At 52.4% G+C, this 16299-nt stretch overlaps 1 protein-coding gene across 4 annotated transcripts in view; it reads right to left on the reverse strand.

Annotated features, from left to right (window-relative positions):
* The window catches only part of SMAD4 (SMAD family member 4), a 28161-nt gene extending 15591 nt beyond the window's left edge, over nt 1-12570 (reverse strand). For 2 of the 4 annotated variants that reach the window (XM_069002354.1, XM_069002352.1), the window contains exons 1-4: nt 12450-12566; nt 1909-2274; nt 848-1022; nt 426-455 (exon numbers count right to left, since the gene is read on the reverse strand). In XM_069002354.1, coding sequence (XP_068858455.1) covers nt 426-455; nt 848-1022; nt 1909-2157 — 454 coding nt within the window. In that variant the 5' untranslated portion in view covers nt 2158-2274; nt 12450-12566. Of the gene's footprint in view, nt 1-425; nt 456-847; nt 1023-1908; nt 2275-4274; nt 4478-12449 lie in introns of all 4 variants that reach the window. The other 2 variants (XM_069002353.1, XM_069002355.1) reach the window with 2 other exon arrangements.
* Between the last annotated feature and the right edge of the window lie 3729 nt (nt 12571-16299).

Below are 16299 nucleotides of genomic sequence, written 5' to 3' on the forward strand. Positions count from 1 at the left end.
TATTAATTACAGAATTCTTACTATTTTCTTCTTCTCCTACTTATTCAACCACATTTAGTGTTCCCAGTTCAATTAATTAGCATATCATACAGGTGCACACAGCTTTGGGTGTCTCTTTTATCAATTAGCAGCACTGAACCGTGAGGTTTTTTGGTTTTCTTTTCTTTTCTGTTGGGTTTTGTACGTAGCAAGAAGCAATGAAAACAGGATGTAGCTACAAGCTTGGCTGAAGCCTGTGCTTCAGGAATTTATCCATTGCCTCTGATATGGTACTTGGCTGGTTTTTCGAAGCCAGAGACACAAATGCATCTCCCTCTGCTCTTCCCACGCCCTCCCAGAGAGGCAGAGGAATAACCTGTGCCTGCACCGAAGGGTTTGACGCAGCTCGAGCCCGCAGAAATGCAGCAGCAAACAGAACTACTCACCAGAACTCTGTAGTGTCAGTCCTGAGAGATCTTTAAAGAGAAGAAAGAGAAAAGGGGGGTGCAGAGGGATATATTCAGAGATCTTAAAACATGTTTAAACATTTATAAGCCTTTAAAAATCAGCACTGCATTCTCTGCTTTTAGACCCCTTGCATCACAACACAAGGCTCACTGCACAACTGCAGGAACTGTGTACAAAGCCAACAGGAAGGCCTAAACGAAAGCCACAAACTTTCCTTTCACGTCTGGAATAAAGGTATAAAAGAATAATTCCACTAAGAAGGCAGATGAGAGCATATGCAGCTAATTTACAACGAGATCACTAAAAGTTAATGTTTCTAACTCAGGCCTGTATTTTCTACACTCAGAAACGTTTCACACTCCATTCCCACCACTCCATTTTAATTCAAGAGTCTACTTACCGATGCCAGGTGATACTACACGCTCATAATGGTAAGGATTTACACAGACACTGTCACATTTTAAGTCAAAAGCATACTGACAATATTTAACATGCTTGAGTTCATTTTTATGAAGATCAGGCCATCTCCACAGACGGGCGTAAATCACATGAGGGAATCCCTTGCGACCGGCCACCTAAAAAGTCAGACACAAAAGTTGATTGGGAAAGTAGCAAGGCACTGCATTTCACACAGTGAGAAGCAAAAAGGGAAGGGGGCAAACACCACCACACCCTCTCTCCAGCATCAAAGTGTATTTAAAAAAAAAAAGGTGGTGTACAGTTTACCCAAGTTCTGTGCCCAACAGAAAGAAGCTTCTATTAGGGTTTTGCCACAGTTAAGTCAACACTGTGATTCTTAAATAAAAAATACCAGACACAAAATGGCAGAAGCAGAACCTGTGCTCAGGGTCCTAAGGATGGTCACCCTCCCCACCATGGATGTGCAGGAGCTTTGCCCCAGAAGAAGAGGAACGAGGCGCTAAGCTACGCTGTAGGGAATTGACAAGCAGGTGAATGCCAATCCATTATACCGGGAAAAAAAATGTAAAAAAACTGCTTCTAGGGTAGACAGAGAGCTATCCAGCAAACATGCCATCTGCCTGGAACAAGGAGATCACAGCCCAAGCCAGGTACTGAGCTCTGACGGTGTACGGCCAGTGCACGGCCCCAGTGCAGACTCCCTGGAATACCTCAGCAAGGGACCACGGGTCCTTCCCGCACTGCTGACCAACACAGAGCGAACAGAAGCTTGTCGTGAAACACGGCACGAGCAGCCGGACCCTGCTTTGCACTGCCACACGCACACTCGTTTGGAACGGCTGAGCCATCGCCCCCTGCTCCTTTTGCAAAAGAACAGCAACTCCTGCAGCAGCCCGGAGCTCCAGCCACCAAACACACCGACAGCCAGGGGCAGGGGCTGCGAGAGCACAGCGACCCTTCCTCACCACCCTAGCAGCCTGTGTCCCTCCCTTCTGCTGCAGCTGCACTGGGAGCAAAACTGTGATTTGCACTGGTACTAACCTGAAGCCTCCCATCCAGCGTTCTCTGTATTGTAACACACTTGCTAGGATGAGCTCCATTTGTGGTTATAGCCGTAATCAAAGAATCCAATTCATCTTTTTTCTCCTTTAGCTTTTTAACTAAACTTTCAATTGCGCGTTTTGCAAAAGTTTCACTCTCTCCACCTTGTCGATGGCACATCAAGCTGTGAACAATGCTCAGACAAGCATCATTACTTGTTGGCGTGTTAGTAATAGACATATTGTCCATTTGTCACAGCTTTTTCTTTCAGATCAAATGTCAGTTTTGGGGGCTGTTATGATTTTCAAGCTGATGAACAAGAGATGATCCAAGTTAAGTGTTAGATGTACTGTCTCTTGGTAAAACCTAGGAGGAAAAAATATCTACATTAGAATTGTTTTTAACAAATCGCAGATCGTGTTTCTAAGGAAGTCTGTGGCTTTTTTCTTCTTTTATTTTCAAGCTAAGTGCAGGATATTAAAAGCACATGAAAAAACTGCATTGCTTGTCCCATGATAGCTAAAACATGCCTAAGAGGCTGCTTGCACAGTTTTAGATGTAAGATTTATTCTCCCCCTAGTAACAATATTTAAATAAAGGCTACAGTTTATATGCATGTACACGTAGTATGTGCATATAGAAAGGCAGGGATTCTTACATGGAAAAGGAGAACAGCGACAATGATTTCCTATGCTTTACACCAGCAGGATGAAACCGAGTGAAAATACTGACTGGGAATCAAGGGGCACTGATTTAAACAAAACCTGAGTAGTGAGGAAGCATGAGTGCACACCAGAATCATGTATCATCTTTATTCAACAACACTCCTCAAAGTTCAGCTGTGCTCTGACCTCAGACTTACCCTATTTCTCTCTGCTAACCAGGAAGGCAGAAGTTGTATCTGCCCATTCTCTTAATACACATTTATGTAAATTAGAACAGTGTCTATCTTTAGATATGGAAACCCCAACATTTGTCCCTGTTTGCATCCAGCTTTTTCTGGATCAAGACAAACCAAGCCCAGCCACTCAGGAAAAGCCCTCCCAGCCTGTCTCAAGCAGAGCTGTGTCAATGACACCACAGTGATATCAGGAGACCCCGTGCAGCCCTGGCCTCAGGCTCTGCTCCCGAGGGACCTGCAGCGGTTCCTGGTTCCTGGCCACGGCCCGTTCCTGCCGCAGCCAGCCAGCCTCGTCCTCCCGGAGCTTCTCTCAGCCACAGATCAGGAGAGCTGGCCCGACCCTCCTGCTTCTGAATGAGCTCATCACTAGGCTTTAACTCGTTTTGCCCAGGAACACAGAGCAGCAGGTTTGTGCAGTCACAGAGAAAGAGGCTGGTGTTGCCAAAAAGCTGCTCTGGTTCTTCTGGCAGCTCTGGCTTCATGTAATCACCAACTGAGACATTTCAGCAGGGTCTGACTGCCTTAAAACACTGGCAACAAATACACAGAGGTGATTTTACTACGTTCTCTGAGTAAGCTTAAAATACAAGCCTTTCTGAAAACTACCACGTCATTCTCAAACATGTAAATGAAATATATCTGATTTCAAAAGTTCAGGGAAAAAAAAAGCCTGTCACATTATCTGAGGAGGAACACATCCAGTGGATGACCTGTTACGGCACTGGAATTTTCCATGTTATTAGAGGCACTGAAGTAGCAGCTATTTATTGGAAACAAATGTGTCGCACAAAAATAAGAGCGGGATGTTAATTTAGAAAGTTATGGCACCACACAGTGTGAACGCACAGCTTCCCTCCCTGTAAAATGAATGCTGTTAGGCAAATCCAGCACAACTTTAAAATGAAACAAACTCTTCCTTATTTGATATTTTCTACAGTTTTAACTTGAATACCTCACGCTTTGGTATACTTGAAAAAATACACGGTGCAAATCCCTCCCCCTCCCTCCCATTTTTGAGCCTTTTCTTCTTTTGTAAGGATGCTTCTGCACCTAATTCCTCCCAAAGGAAAACAATTACCTCTACATTTAAGCAGGATCACAGATTTTACCTAGCTATTAAAATTTCTCCCTCAGTACTGGGGTTTTTTGTGCTTCAATTCTATAAGCCCCTTTCAAAAGTCAAGCTTAACCTGCCAGTCATTCTCTATGGCAACTCACATTAATCTGTAAAAGCCTGCCAGCTAAAACAGAATAGAACATCATTTTCCTTAAATACAAAACAGCATCCCAGATAGATATGCATAAGTAATCACAATAAATGCCCTGATAAAGCTATTAGCTAAAAGAGCTTTAAATAAAGAGATTATTTAAATTAGACACGCAGCTTTATCTCCTACAACCCTAAAACCATGAATGAGAATTTTGTTTGCTGACTTTCAGAAGATTCAGATCAAGCAAATAAAACCTTATTTAAGTGGAATGATCCTCAGAAATGTTGAGTCACCCCTCAGCTGCCACTGTGCTCAACAGGAGCTTCTGACTGCTCAGCACTTCTGAAAGCCGGGCCACTTGTTCAGGGTTTTGGGTGCTGCTGCACGCTGCTGCTGCTGCGTGACCGCACGGCAATTCAGGAGTCCCCTCGACAGGAATGCTGTCAGTCCCAGAGCCCTGCAAAGAGGGGTGAGGGCAGTGGGCATCAGTATCGAGAAACGCTGCGGCACATTTCTCCAGAAGCACCAGAACCACCAGTGTACTTTACAGGCAAGCCAAGTTTTCACATTATGCATATTTAGTTTCTTGCAAAATAGCTCGAGGAGCCCATCTTTAACTCAGTCACACATTCGAGAGGTGCCTTAGCACCTTCTTACCACGTTCCCTCCCTGCGTGCAAACAGCACCAAACGGCACTCCCCGGGCCGGGCCCTTCGACACGGCAGCCCGGGCAGGAGGCAGCCCGGACACGGCGGGCAGGAGGCAGCCCGGACACCATGGGCAGGAGGCAGCCCGGGCACCATGGGCAGGAGGCAGCCCGGACACGGCGGGCAGGAGGCAGCCCGGACACCATGGGCAGGAGGCAGCCCGGGCACCATGGGCAGGAGGCAGCCCGGGCACCATGGGCAGGAGGCAGCCCGGGCACCATGGGCAGGAGGCAGCCCGGACACGGCGGGCAGGAGGCAGCCCGGACACCATGGGCAGGAGGCAGCCCGGGCACCATGGGCAGGAGGCAGCCCGGACACGGCGGGCAGGAGGCAGCCCGGGCACCATGGGCAGGAGGCAGCCCGGGCACCATGGGCAGGAGGCAGCCCGGGCACCATGGGCAGGAGGCAGCCCGGGCACGGCGGGCAGGAGGCAGCCCGGGCACCATGGGCAGGAGGCAGCCCGGGCACCATGGGCAGGAGGCAGCCCGGGCACCATGGGCAGGAGGCAGCCCGGGCACGGCGGGCAGGAGGCAGCCCGGGCACCGTGGGCAGGAGGCAGCCCGGGCACCATGGGCAGGAGGCAGCCTGGGCACCATGGGCAGGAGGCAGTCCGGACACGGTGGGCAGGAGGCAGCCCGGGCACCATGGGCAGGAGGCAGCATGGGCACCATGGGCAGGAGGCAGCCCGGGCACCATGGGCAGGAGGCAGCACGGGCACCATGGGCAGGAGGCAGCCCGGGCACCATGGGCAGGAGGCAGTCCGGACACGGTGGGCAGGAGGCAGCCCGGGCACCATGGGCAGGAGGCAGCATGGGCACCATGGGCAGGAGGCAGCCCGGGCACCATGGGCAGGAGGCAGCACGGGCACCATGGGCAGGAGGCAGCCCGGGCACCATGGGCAGGCTGCAGCACAGACACCATGGGCAGGAGGCAGCCCGGACACCATGGGCAGGAGGCAGCCCGGGCACGGCGGGCAGGAGGCAGCCTGGACACCATGGGCAGGAGGCAGCCCGGGCACCGTGGGCAGGAGGCAGCCCGGGCAGGAGGCAGCCCGGACACCATGGGCCAGGTGCTCCGCACCACAGCAGCACTTCCAAGGGCGCTGCATGCCTGCCCCGTGTGAGCCGGGAGCCCCAGAGCCCCCCGCGCACAGCGAGCCCACGCTGCGGCTCCAGCCCGGAGGCACGGAACAGCACAGCGGCGAGCGCAGGCAGCAGAGATCGCAGCTCCTTCTAGGCAGGAACTTCGCGGACACAGAAAGAGGAGAGAGCGCTCTGGGGAAAAGGGGCAGAAGGAGGAGACAGGGAACATGAGAAGAGCAGCAGCAGGAGACAGCAACAAGCTCCAGCCTCAGCCACCGCAGAACAAAAGGGTGTTTCTCTCCCTTCTGCTCCAGTGAGATGCAAGCAGGACACACTAAAAAAGCGGAGACAAGCTAATGTAAAACACTTACAAGTTGCAAAGGTACGGAGAAGCACCTGATTATATTCAGACTCAATGGTTTTAAAGGTCTTTTCCAACCCTAACAAGTCTATGATTCCATGCTACATAAAGTAATTGACTTAATTAACTAAGAATTAACGAGTATATTACAGAACAAGCAGACAACAACTGGTGTTCCAGGTAACCTAAGCATCAGAACAAGAACCTCCGAGGAGGAGATAAATCTGAAAGACAAAAGAAGTTTAGATTGGCAGGTAATTAAAATCGCCTTTGACGACCTGCAGCAAACTTCTATCTCAGAGAACCCACAGCCGGCTGCTCACTAGAACTGCTCCTTCCCGACAGACGCAGACATGCACAAACAGCGTTACTCTTGCACACCCTCCGCTCCCCCGCGGCTGCCTCGCTGCAGGGAGATGTGTCTCTTCAGCCCGGGCAATAAAACGCAAAACACGAAGCAGCTGTCTAAAACTGAAAATACAGCACTGGTGCCACATGCCTCGTTTTAATGCCTGTGGATAATCCTGCCAGAAATGGTCACCTGAGCAATACAAATTATAAAAAGGCAAGCTTCTCTACCAGCATGCTGCCCTACAGAACCAAAATCAAATCCAGCGTTGACTTACCTAGGTGGGAGAAGGAGCTCTACTGAGCTGCCAAGCTACTGCCCTCACTCTACTTTATACTTGTCTTAGGGGCAGGAATGCAAAACAAGCCCCACACTGACCCAGACTGCCCCAGTGTTTTTGGATCAGCTGGGACACTCTCTCTCCAAACAGTGATTATCTTACTGGTGTGACCAGATAACAGAGACAAGGTTTCACACTCAGCATCTTCCACACAAGCTCCAGGAGGGCATTCCCTTCTGGGGATGCAAGGTGTTCCTGATCAACTGGAAAACACCAGGCAATGTACAAAATGCAGATAAAGGGATAAACAACGCATTTATGGAACAGAAATTCAATATTCCATCTTGTGTGCCCGCATCTCCCCAGCTGCACCAGCAAGACAGTATCATAGGCTAGCACAGCCTAAGAACGAGCACTTCTACGTGCCAAAAAAACATGGGTAAGAAAAACACAGCTTCCAAACGTTCACAGCAACTCTTCAGGCAGCAAATTAAGCGTTTAAGAGATAGGATCACTTGGACAGCCTCACTTGAGGCCCACGAGTTGCTGAGGTACGTTTCAGTTCAACATTCCTCTACAAAACAACAGGCAGACACACAGACAGAGGCAGACACACACAGACATAGCCTGAAGAAGGCACAGGGGTTTTAAAAAGAGATAAAAATTTTTCTGATTTTCATGGTTAGAAAAAAAACCCACAGAGATTTCATTTCCTTGCTTTTATGGAGGTGTTACCACAGCTGTGCAGAAGCTCCTCAGAGGCATAAGGGCAGGGGCTGTTAAAAATCCCCAAAGCCTTACTAAACCCCTGTCAAAATGCTCTGGTCATTCAGGCATGCAAATCTCAAAACTTAGCTGAAAACTCCCTTTGTCCAAACAATTCCCATTTTCAATACTGCGATCTGGTTGAGATTTGCTTTGAAGTTTCAAATCCAGATCCTTAAAAAAATCTCACATCCTTTTCTGCATGTTGAAAGCAACCTTTAATGAATACTTTTCACACGCAGAAGTGGTTTATCTTCCCCCTCGCCTCCCACAAAAGCCACACTTCACAATTTGGGGAGAACCATCAACCCCAAGCAAGAAAACAACAGCCAGGCCGGGCGGTTATGGATGGAGCTGGAAGTCAGGGACATAACCCACAGGAATATGATCCAGGCAATCAGCAGTCCCACAGCAAGAGGGCTAATCCAGGCCCAGCACTGACACCACACACAGCCCTGCTCAATCGCAGCTGCGCGGGGATCGGGTTCACCAAGAAAGTCCGTCTAAAAATGTGACAGTCCAAATGCCACTGGATAATTACTTTAAGGTACAGGCAGAAGGCCAACACCCCCTCCATGTCACTGTGCTAGCATATGGATGTTACTCCTTAACTTCCTGCAGCAAACTAGGTATTTTCCAAACATGAGACCACTTGAGACTCGAGGGAGACTTCGCTGTTTACAGGGAAAATTGTGTGAGAAGGACTGTGACCAGGAGGGACCACTAACTCTTTGTAGGAACTAAGGTGCTGAGTGCTTAAGGAAAAAAAAAAAAAAAAGTTAAAATATATAGCACAGCCTTGACACAACTGGAAAAATAGTTCCTGCAGGTGCCAGGGCTGCAGTGGCCCTCTGGAAAGCTTGTGATGGAGAAAGGGCAGCAGTCCTGCAGGGCAGCTTAGAAGAGAGGTTCCAGATACACACATGGTGCTGCAGGTCCGGGGCGCTGGTGAGGAAGGCTGACAAACACAACAGGGGAATGCACAGCACACACTGACACACTGCAGAGAGGAATCCAAGACGGACTGGTGACTGCACGCACACAGTACACCCTTGTGATGGAAATCCAATCAGTCTGTGAAGTCAAAACCAAAGAGAAAAAGGTTTTGCACGTGCTACTGTGGCATGCTTGGGGCTCAGGAAGCCTTTAAGCAGCAAGGCAGAGAGAGAATTGCCATCTTTTGGCCCAAACTGCTCAGAAGACAGCCTTGTGTCACCTCAGAGCACTTCAAATGATCATCAGCACATGGTCCTTGTTGGTCCCTTCCAACTGAGCTGCTCTATTTCCAACCACGCGGCTTCCCAGCAGCAGTTAAGCGAAGACGCTCTCTGACACACGCAAACGCACAACCTGAGCACTTCCAGCTGCCGTAAATCCGTGTGAGGGCTGGTGTCACACGCAGGGATGGTGAAGGCAGGGCGAGCCCGTGCGCCCAGCGGCACCCACCAGGTACAAGGCTGCACTCGTGCCCACGCTGTAAACCCTGACAGGACTTGGCCACCGTGCACCAGCACCGCACTGCCAAGGGCCCAAGCCAGGCAGCAAATCTGCGGGCGGAGTATCCCTCACGACGAGCCATGACTCGAGGGAATGCTACCACCGTGATCGCCAAAAAAACAACCGCCAGGCAAAAAAAGGGAATAAAGTGGCGTATATGGCAACGGAGTAACACAGCCAGACCACAGCCAGACCAAGGCTTGTGGTGCCACAGACGCCGACGGGAAGGATGAACAGGATGCAGTTCTGGGCACTCAGATACGCGGGTAAGGAGGGAAACGAATTAATGCAAAACACACCTGAAAGAACAAAACTGTATTGCCAAGTTGCAACTACAAAGGCAGTTTTTGAGAAAATGTATCCAAGAAAAAACAAGAATTGCTCGGTTAAAGCTGGCACTGATGCTGTGGGAGAGTGAGTTATGAGTAACAGCCACCCCAGACAGATTTCCAGCATTTTGATACCAGGCAGTAACGCGACACTAACTAACTGGCTAATTAGAATAGCGTTCAAATTGACATCTTGCTGGAACATTTCACACCAATAAAGGACAAGAAAGGCTCCTGCATCAGCTGCTGCCTCCAAAATCAGACGAACACCAAGATGTCAGAAAAGCAGCGTACACGTCTGATGGCTTTTAACCACCAAAACATTACTATAGAGTTCTGCTGTTTAATAATGCAAGGACAGAAGTTTTATGATAAACACGATAAAGGAAAATCCATAAACCAATAAAACAAAATGCAGCCCGTGATTTGATGAAGATATGAATAAGTGATTAAACTGCAGATACTTTCCAGCACATTAGACTATTATCTCCTTGCCCGACGGGTGAACAGCAACAGAGTGTTTGTAGACACGAGAACAATTAGCGTTAAAGAGCAAGAGCAGGAGCGCTGGGAAGGCTCCACGCTCCCACTGCTCCGTGCAGTATGAGCTAACATTCCCCAGAACACTATTTTCGTGCGTGTATCTGAATCATCAGTATCAATTCTCCTCATCTCACTGGCAGTAGCTACCGAAATTTAAGACACCTGGCAGCATAAAAGGAACTGGAGAAGAGCTTTAAGAAAACTCTGAGTGGCAGCAGTTTTGTGTTAACGTGAATTCACGTTTGCGAAGCAGGAGCAGCCATTTCTCTGTGGCTGATGCGGTGTGGCTGCCCAGGAGCAGCTCTGAGCACGGTTACCCCTCCCAGCTCCCACCTGTGTGCTCCAGCTCCCTCCAGAAGCAATTCCCAAGTGCCACAGACGGATGCTGCGAGGGGAGCAGCCCTTTCTGCTGCGCACGGTGACGGGGTTCTAACTCCTGTGCGAGGAACCCACATCCAAACCCCACCTTCCTTTGGGTGCACGGGGGCAGGACACGAGGGAAAAGGTAACGCTGCTCTAACGGCGTGGCTGCGCACACGTGTTTTAAACCCCAGAAAGTCTGATTTTACAGGTTTCTTCCCTCTTTCTAATGTTTATTTTTTGAAAATGCACACAGCTGGAAAACAACTCCTCTTTTCAATACAGGCTTCTGTATGGTCAGGGGAGGAAGACCTGCACACCACAGCACATGAGCTCCTCTGCCACTCAGACCCAGACACCTCACCCCGTGTCCCACGCAGCGAGAGGCTGCCCCCTCCTCATCCCAGCACCGGGGCGTGCGGGAGACGGAAGCCTGGGAGAGACCACGCTCCGGGAGCAGAAGGCGGCGGAATTCCTCGTCTGGAACGGCAGAGCAAACCCGATCCTGCATGACCCCATCCTCTCGCGGGAGGCTTCTGTCAAGAAGCAATTTGTCAAACCCTCGCAGGCAGAGGAAGGGCTTGTGGCTACAGCAAGCAGCAGAAGGAAGAGCGAAGCCTTGCCCGTGCAGGAGCAGTGTGATTTCTCACCGCTCTGTCAGTTCAGTACCCCAGCAATAGGTGTGTTAGATAACATCTGCTCTTCATCGTGATCTGCACGGGGATAATGTTCTCTGCGTTCGTTAGAGCTTAAAAAAAAATCACCTCTGGGCAAAGCAAGCGTGGAAAATTCCAGCCCCAACCAAAAGTACAGTTTTTCACTAGGCTGACAACAGAGAGAAACAGAGCCCTAAAATCCCAGCAGGACCTTAACAGGCAGCTCCTCACCAGGATCTGCTCTCAGCACCTTTGTTCTCACCAAATCAGTTGATTCCTCTCAAAGCTCACATTCCCATTGTGCCAGCCCAGCCTGAATGCATTATGTAAAGAGCTATCTACTCAAAAACAGAATTCTAATCAGTGTCAGGCACTCGGTGCTTCTCCCCGGGCCTCAGCTCTTTGAAATAAAGTTCCTGAATCAATATTAAACATGCGTGCTTATGCAACAAGCAGATCCGGAGAGGCTGATGAATGCAAAGCGAGCAGGAACTCCTTGCAGTCACAGGGTGAGGGGAGAGCCAGAAGGACGAGCTGCCGCTCTATGATGTCGCTGGAGCAGGAGAGCACGTCCAGCTGACAGGGCCGTGCAGCTGCTCGGGGTCCTCGCAGGGGGCTGCCCGCACCGCTGAGGGCAGAGCCCGCAGCACAGGAGCCCCACAGCTTAGGAGGGCACGGGGAGCCCTGAACTCCCTCCTGCCCGCTGGCAGCGGCACGGCGCTCCAGACCGAGATAAGCTGGGAAGTGGTGGTGGAAGACCACGATCCTCCTCGGTGTCTGAGGACACTCGGTGTGCAGCACCTCAGTTTGGGCTCTAATAACACACCTAACCCGCGGCTGGATTACCCCGTAAATCAAACACCCAGCCGTGGCGAAACCTCCGAGGCTCAACTGCACGAGTCACCGACCGCCCCCAAACTCACACCCGCAGGGACGGGCACGGGAGGGAGCGCAGCAGAGAGGGAATAATCTGTAATTAACACCCCTTTGTGCAGCCCCACGCCTGGAAACCCGCTAGCAGCACCGTTCTCTGTGTTCCAAATGAGATGGCAGATTCCAGAGGACTAAAGAGCCCCCACAAAGCCACCGGGGGGGCTTTTCCAGCATGCGGGACATGGGACAGCGGGGAAAAGCGGCCGGGGACAGGACGGCTGCCCAGCGTTCAAAACATTAAACTAAAAAGTTTAGTAGTGGGAGGGGGGGAGGGGCTCCTGTTTTTTTCTCGCCGAGGAAACAGAGGAGGTGAGACAGAGAGGAGGTGAGGAAGGGGACGGGAGGGGGGTGGGGATGAGGGGGGCGGGGGGCCCATAAAAGAGGGGAAGTGGGGAGGGAGCCCGGGAAGGAGGGGAAGGGACGGGGGGAGGAGTCCGGAAAGGGGCCGGGGAAGAAGCCCGGGAAGGTGTGGAAGTGACCGGGGAAGAGGCCGGGAAGGGGCGGGGGAAGGAGCCCGGGAGGGGATCCCAGCGCGGCGGGCGGGCGGGAGCCGGGAGCGGATGTTACCTGGGCCGCCGTCCGGGCGCGGCCCGAGGCCGCCGTGAGGGGCGGCGGCGGCGGGGGAAGGCCCGGGCCTCCGCCCCCTCCCCTCGGCGCGGCGGGGCGGGGCGGGGCGGCGCTCGCAGGGGCCGGGGGCAGCGGCCGCCCGCTGCCGGCCGCCCCCGCCGCCTCCTGCCCGCGGGTGGCCGCCGCCGCGCGCCGCTCGCCGCTCGTTTGTTGTCGTTGTCGCTGTCGCGGCCGCCGCCGACACGTCCGGGCCGCCGCCGCCGCCGCGCACGCGCCACATCCGGGTCACGCGGCGCCTGCGCGGCTGCGAGAGGGGCGCGGGCGGGCGCGACCGCGCGTTGTGTTTATGGTTGGCGGGCAGCGCTCCAGCGAGCGCGGGGAGCGGCCGGCGCCGGGCGCAGATGCAAAGTGCGACTGCAACAGATGGATCACGGGATCGGTGACGCTGGAAAAGTCCTGCGAGACCTCGGAGTGCAGCCTGTCCCGATCCCCGCCGTGTCCCCAGCCCAGAGCGCTGAGTGCCATCTCCAGCCCTTCCTGGGACACCTCCAGGGATGGGCACTCCAACACCTCCCTGGACAGTTCCAATGCCTGAGCGCCATTTCCATGGGGAGATTCCTGCTGGTGTCCAACCTGAGCCTCCCCTGGCCCAGCCTGAGGCCGTTCTCTCTCCTCCTGTCCCTGTTCCCTGCGAGCAGAGCCCGACCCCCCCGGCTGCCCCCTCCTGTCAGGGACTTGTGCAGAGCCACAAGGTCCCCCCTGAGCCTCCTTTGCTCCAGCCTGAGCCCCTTTCCCAGCTCCCTCAGCCGCTCCTGGGGCTCCAGCCCCTTCCCAGCTCCGTTCCCTGCCCTGGACACGCTCCAGCCCCTCCAGGTCCATCCCGAATGGCGGTTTCAGAGCAGGACAAGGGGCTCGCCGTGCCCAGTCCAGCACGGGGGGACACACAGGGCCACAAAGGCGACTCCGTAAATGTGTGGAAGTGGGAACACAACCCCAACAAGTGCAGAGCCCCACAAGTGCAAACTCTCTAATCAGAGAACAGTAGGATGCTTTGGGTGGGAAGGGACCTCAAAGTTCATCCAGTGCCACTCCCTGCTAGGGGCAGGGACACCTTCCACTATCCCAGGCTGCTCCAAGCCCCATCCAGCCTGGCCTTGGACACTGCCAGGGATCCAGGGGCAGCCACAGCTGCTCTGGGCACCCTGTGCCAGGGCCTCACCACCCTCACAGACAGCAATTCCTTCCCAATATCCCATCCATCCCTGCCCTCTGGCACTGGGAAGCCATTCCCTGTGTCCTGTCCCTCCATGCCTTGTCCCCAGTCCCTCTGCAGCTCTCCTGGAGCCCCTTTAGGCCCTGCCAGGGGCTCTGAGCTCTCCCTGGAGCCTTCTCTTGTGCAGCTGAACACCCCCAGCTGTCCCAGGCTGGCTGCAGAGCAGAGGGGCTCCAGCCCTGGAGCATCTGGGTGGCCTCCTCTGGACTGGCTGCAGCAGCTCCAGGTCCTTGTGCTGTTGTTCCCCAGGGCTGGGGCAGCTCTGCAGGTGGGGTCTCACCTGAGCGGGGCAGAGGGGCAGAATCCCCCCTCCCCTGCTGCCCACGCTGGGGATCAGCCCAGGGCAGGGTTGGACTTCCCGAAACTGAGAGCCCAGCAGCCCCAGGACAGCCCTGCAAGCACAGCTGCTTTCCCTCTGCACATCTCACCCGGCAAAAGCAAATTCCCCCAAGGAACTCAGCTGAAAAGATATTTTACAGCCAGAATGTTACATCTTCCTGCCTTTGTGGTGTTGGGCCACCATTTGAATACAAAACAGAATGGAAAAAGGTGTCTGAAATACCTTACCCCCCGAAAAATGCAATGCATTTTTGCTGAATACGTGGGGTGACTCTGCAGCAGGGCTGTGGGGCAGTGTGACTGACCCCCCTCCGCAGCACAAATATTAAACTAAATTAACTAAATTAACATTAACTACTCGTATTAAATCCGACAGGGTGTGAGCTGCGTGTCCCCAGTACTGTGGGCATCAGCACAGCTCTCTGTGCTTCTGGATGTGTCTGTCCCGAGGGTCACAAAGCATTTACTGTGTCCCCACCCTGCTCCCCAAAACGCTTCCATCAAATTCCTGCAGCCTGTGCTACCTCAAGGTGCCAGTCAGGGTGTTTTTATTGATAATAACAAACGCATCAAGCGGTCCCGGTGACCATGACCAAACCACTGATCTCAGTGAGACCCGGGCCAGTCCTACTGCCTCACCAGAAAACAGGTTTCTGGAACCAACCCACCCCAGGTGAACAATTAACGTGCTTTTCCTTACAGACGAGCATAATTCGGTAAGGGCCAATCCTTTTTAAAGTCTGGTTAAAACAAATAAAAATAAAAATGCTTCCCAACGAAGACTGTGTTTATTCAGCACTGGCAGCTGAGAGTCCCGCCGTGGGCCGTGGGCCGTGGGGAGTGGCTGATGCCAGAGGCTGGGACATCCACAGCCAGATTTCCCTTCCCAGATTCTGGATTTAGAACCCAGACCCAGGCTCGGGCTCTGCATCCCCAACACAGACAGCACCAGACGGGAGCAGCCGGCTGTTCCTGTGCTGCAAGGACCTTACTTGTCAGCATCTCCTGCAGACCTCAGCACAGGGGATGTTCTCCCTCCCTCCCTCTGATCAGCGCTCGTCCTTCCAGCGAGGAGCGTCTCTGCTGTTACAAAACTCTTCTCGTTCTCATTTCCTCCCTCTTCCCCTTTCCCATGTTGCAAAAGGCTGCTTCTGCAGTTTTAACAAGTCCTTCCACTGGTAACAGCTACAAAAAACGGAACTAAACTTAGAGGAACTCTTCCAGGAAGGCAGAAGAATGTTTAAAATAAGTTATTCAAAGCTTAAAAAAATTTTTTTTCAAAATCTTCCTTTACATACTCAGAACTTGTTAAAACTCCCTCATGGTCCCTCCAGGACCAGAGCAGAGTCCTTGTCTGCTGACAGATGAAACTCTCAGGCAGATACATTTGAATGCAAAGGAATGTTGCACTCGTGCTGTCCTTTACCCAAAATGACCCCTTCTTTACCCAGGACTCGGACCCTAAATCAAAGGCCTGGAGCTGTGCCCTGAACTTCCTGTCACAGCTGTGGATGGGCTTAAAACCACGAGTTTTTGGTTGTTCCAGTGAGGAAACAGATGCAACAGCATGGGCCAGGACAACAAAGTTGTTCTTTCCCTGTATGAAACTCAGAACAGCTGGAGTCTGCCCAGCTTCTGGGTACCCAACATAGAGTGTGGTACCAAGGTCTCTGCACCTGCCATCGGCTGTTGTCAAAGGAAAGACAACTTGTGGGGAGACGGAACATGTGACTGCATGATCCATATACTCTGCCTGTTTTACACAGTATTTCTGGGAGAAAAACATAGAGACCAGCGAGTTTCTGCTCCACAAGTCATGTTCTTCAAGTCTGCAACTCTTCCCAGTACCATTTTTTTAAGAAATCAGTGAATCCCTTCACATCTGCAGCACTTTTGAAGCAAAAATATTAACGTTGGTGTAATTCTGCTTGGATTTAGCATGAACACGGGCAAGACAGAGTCTGTTTGAAGGGCAGGGATAACCTGTGGAACTCATCCTGATCCGTTTAGCCAGACACTAGGGAATCACACTCCTTTTGATTTTCTTTGAGGCCTTTGCTGAATTACAGCTGCAGGAGTACCAGCACAGGCTCTGGCAGCTGCCCGCAAACCTGACAGTGTTCAGTGCTGGTTAGACAGCTACCAAGTGTTTCAGCTTCCAGGATTACATCCCAGGGGATACTTGGGGCACGTTTTTCAAGAGCACTGGTGTTACTTTGGATCAGCAAATCCAGCTAA

Source organism: Aphelocoma coerulescens (assembly GCF_041296385.1).
Source record: "Aphelocoma coerulescens isolate FSJ_1873_10779 chromosome Z unlocalized genomic scaffold, UR_Acoe_1.0 ChrZ, whole genome shotgun sequence".
In the NCBI taxonomy this organism is placed as follows: Eukaryota; Metazoa; Chordata; class Aves; order Passeriformes; family Corvidae; genus Aphelocoma; species Aphelocoma coerulescens.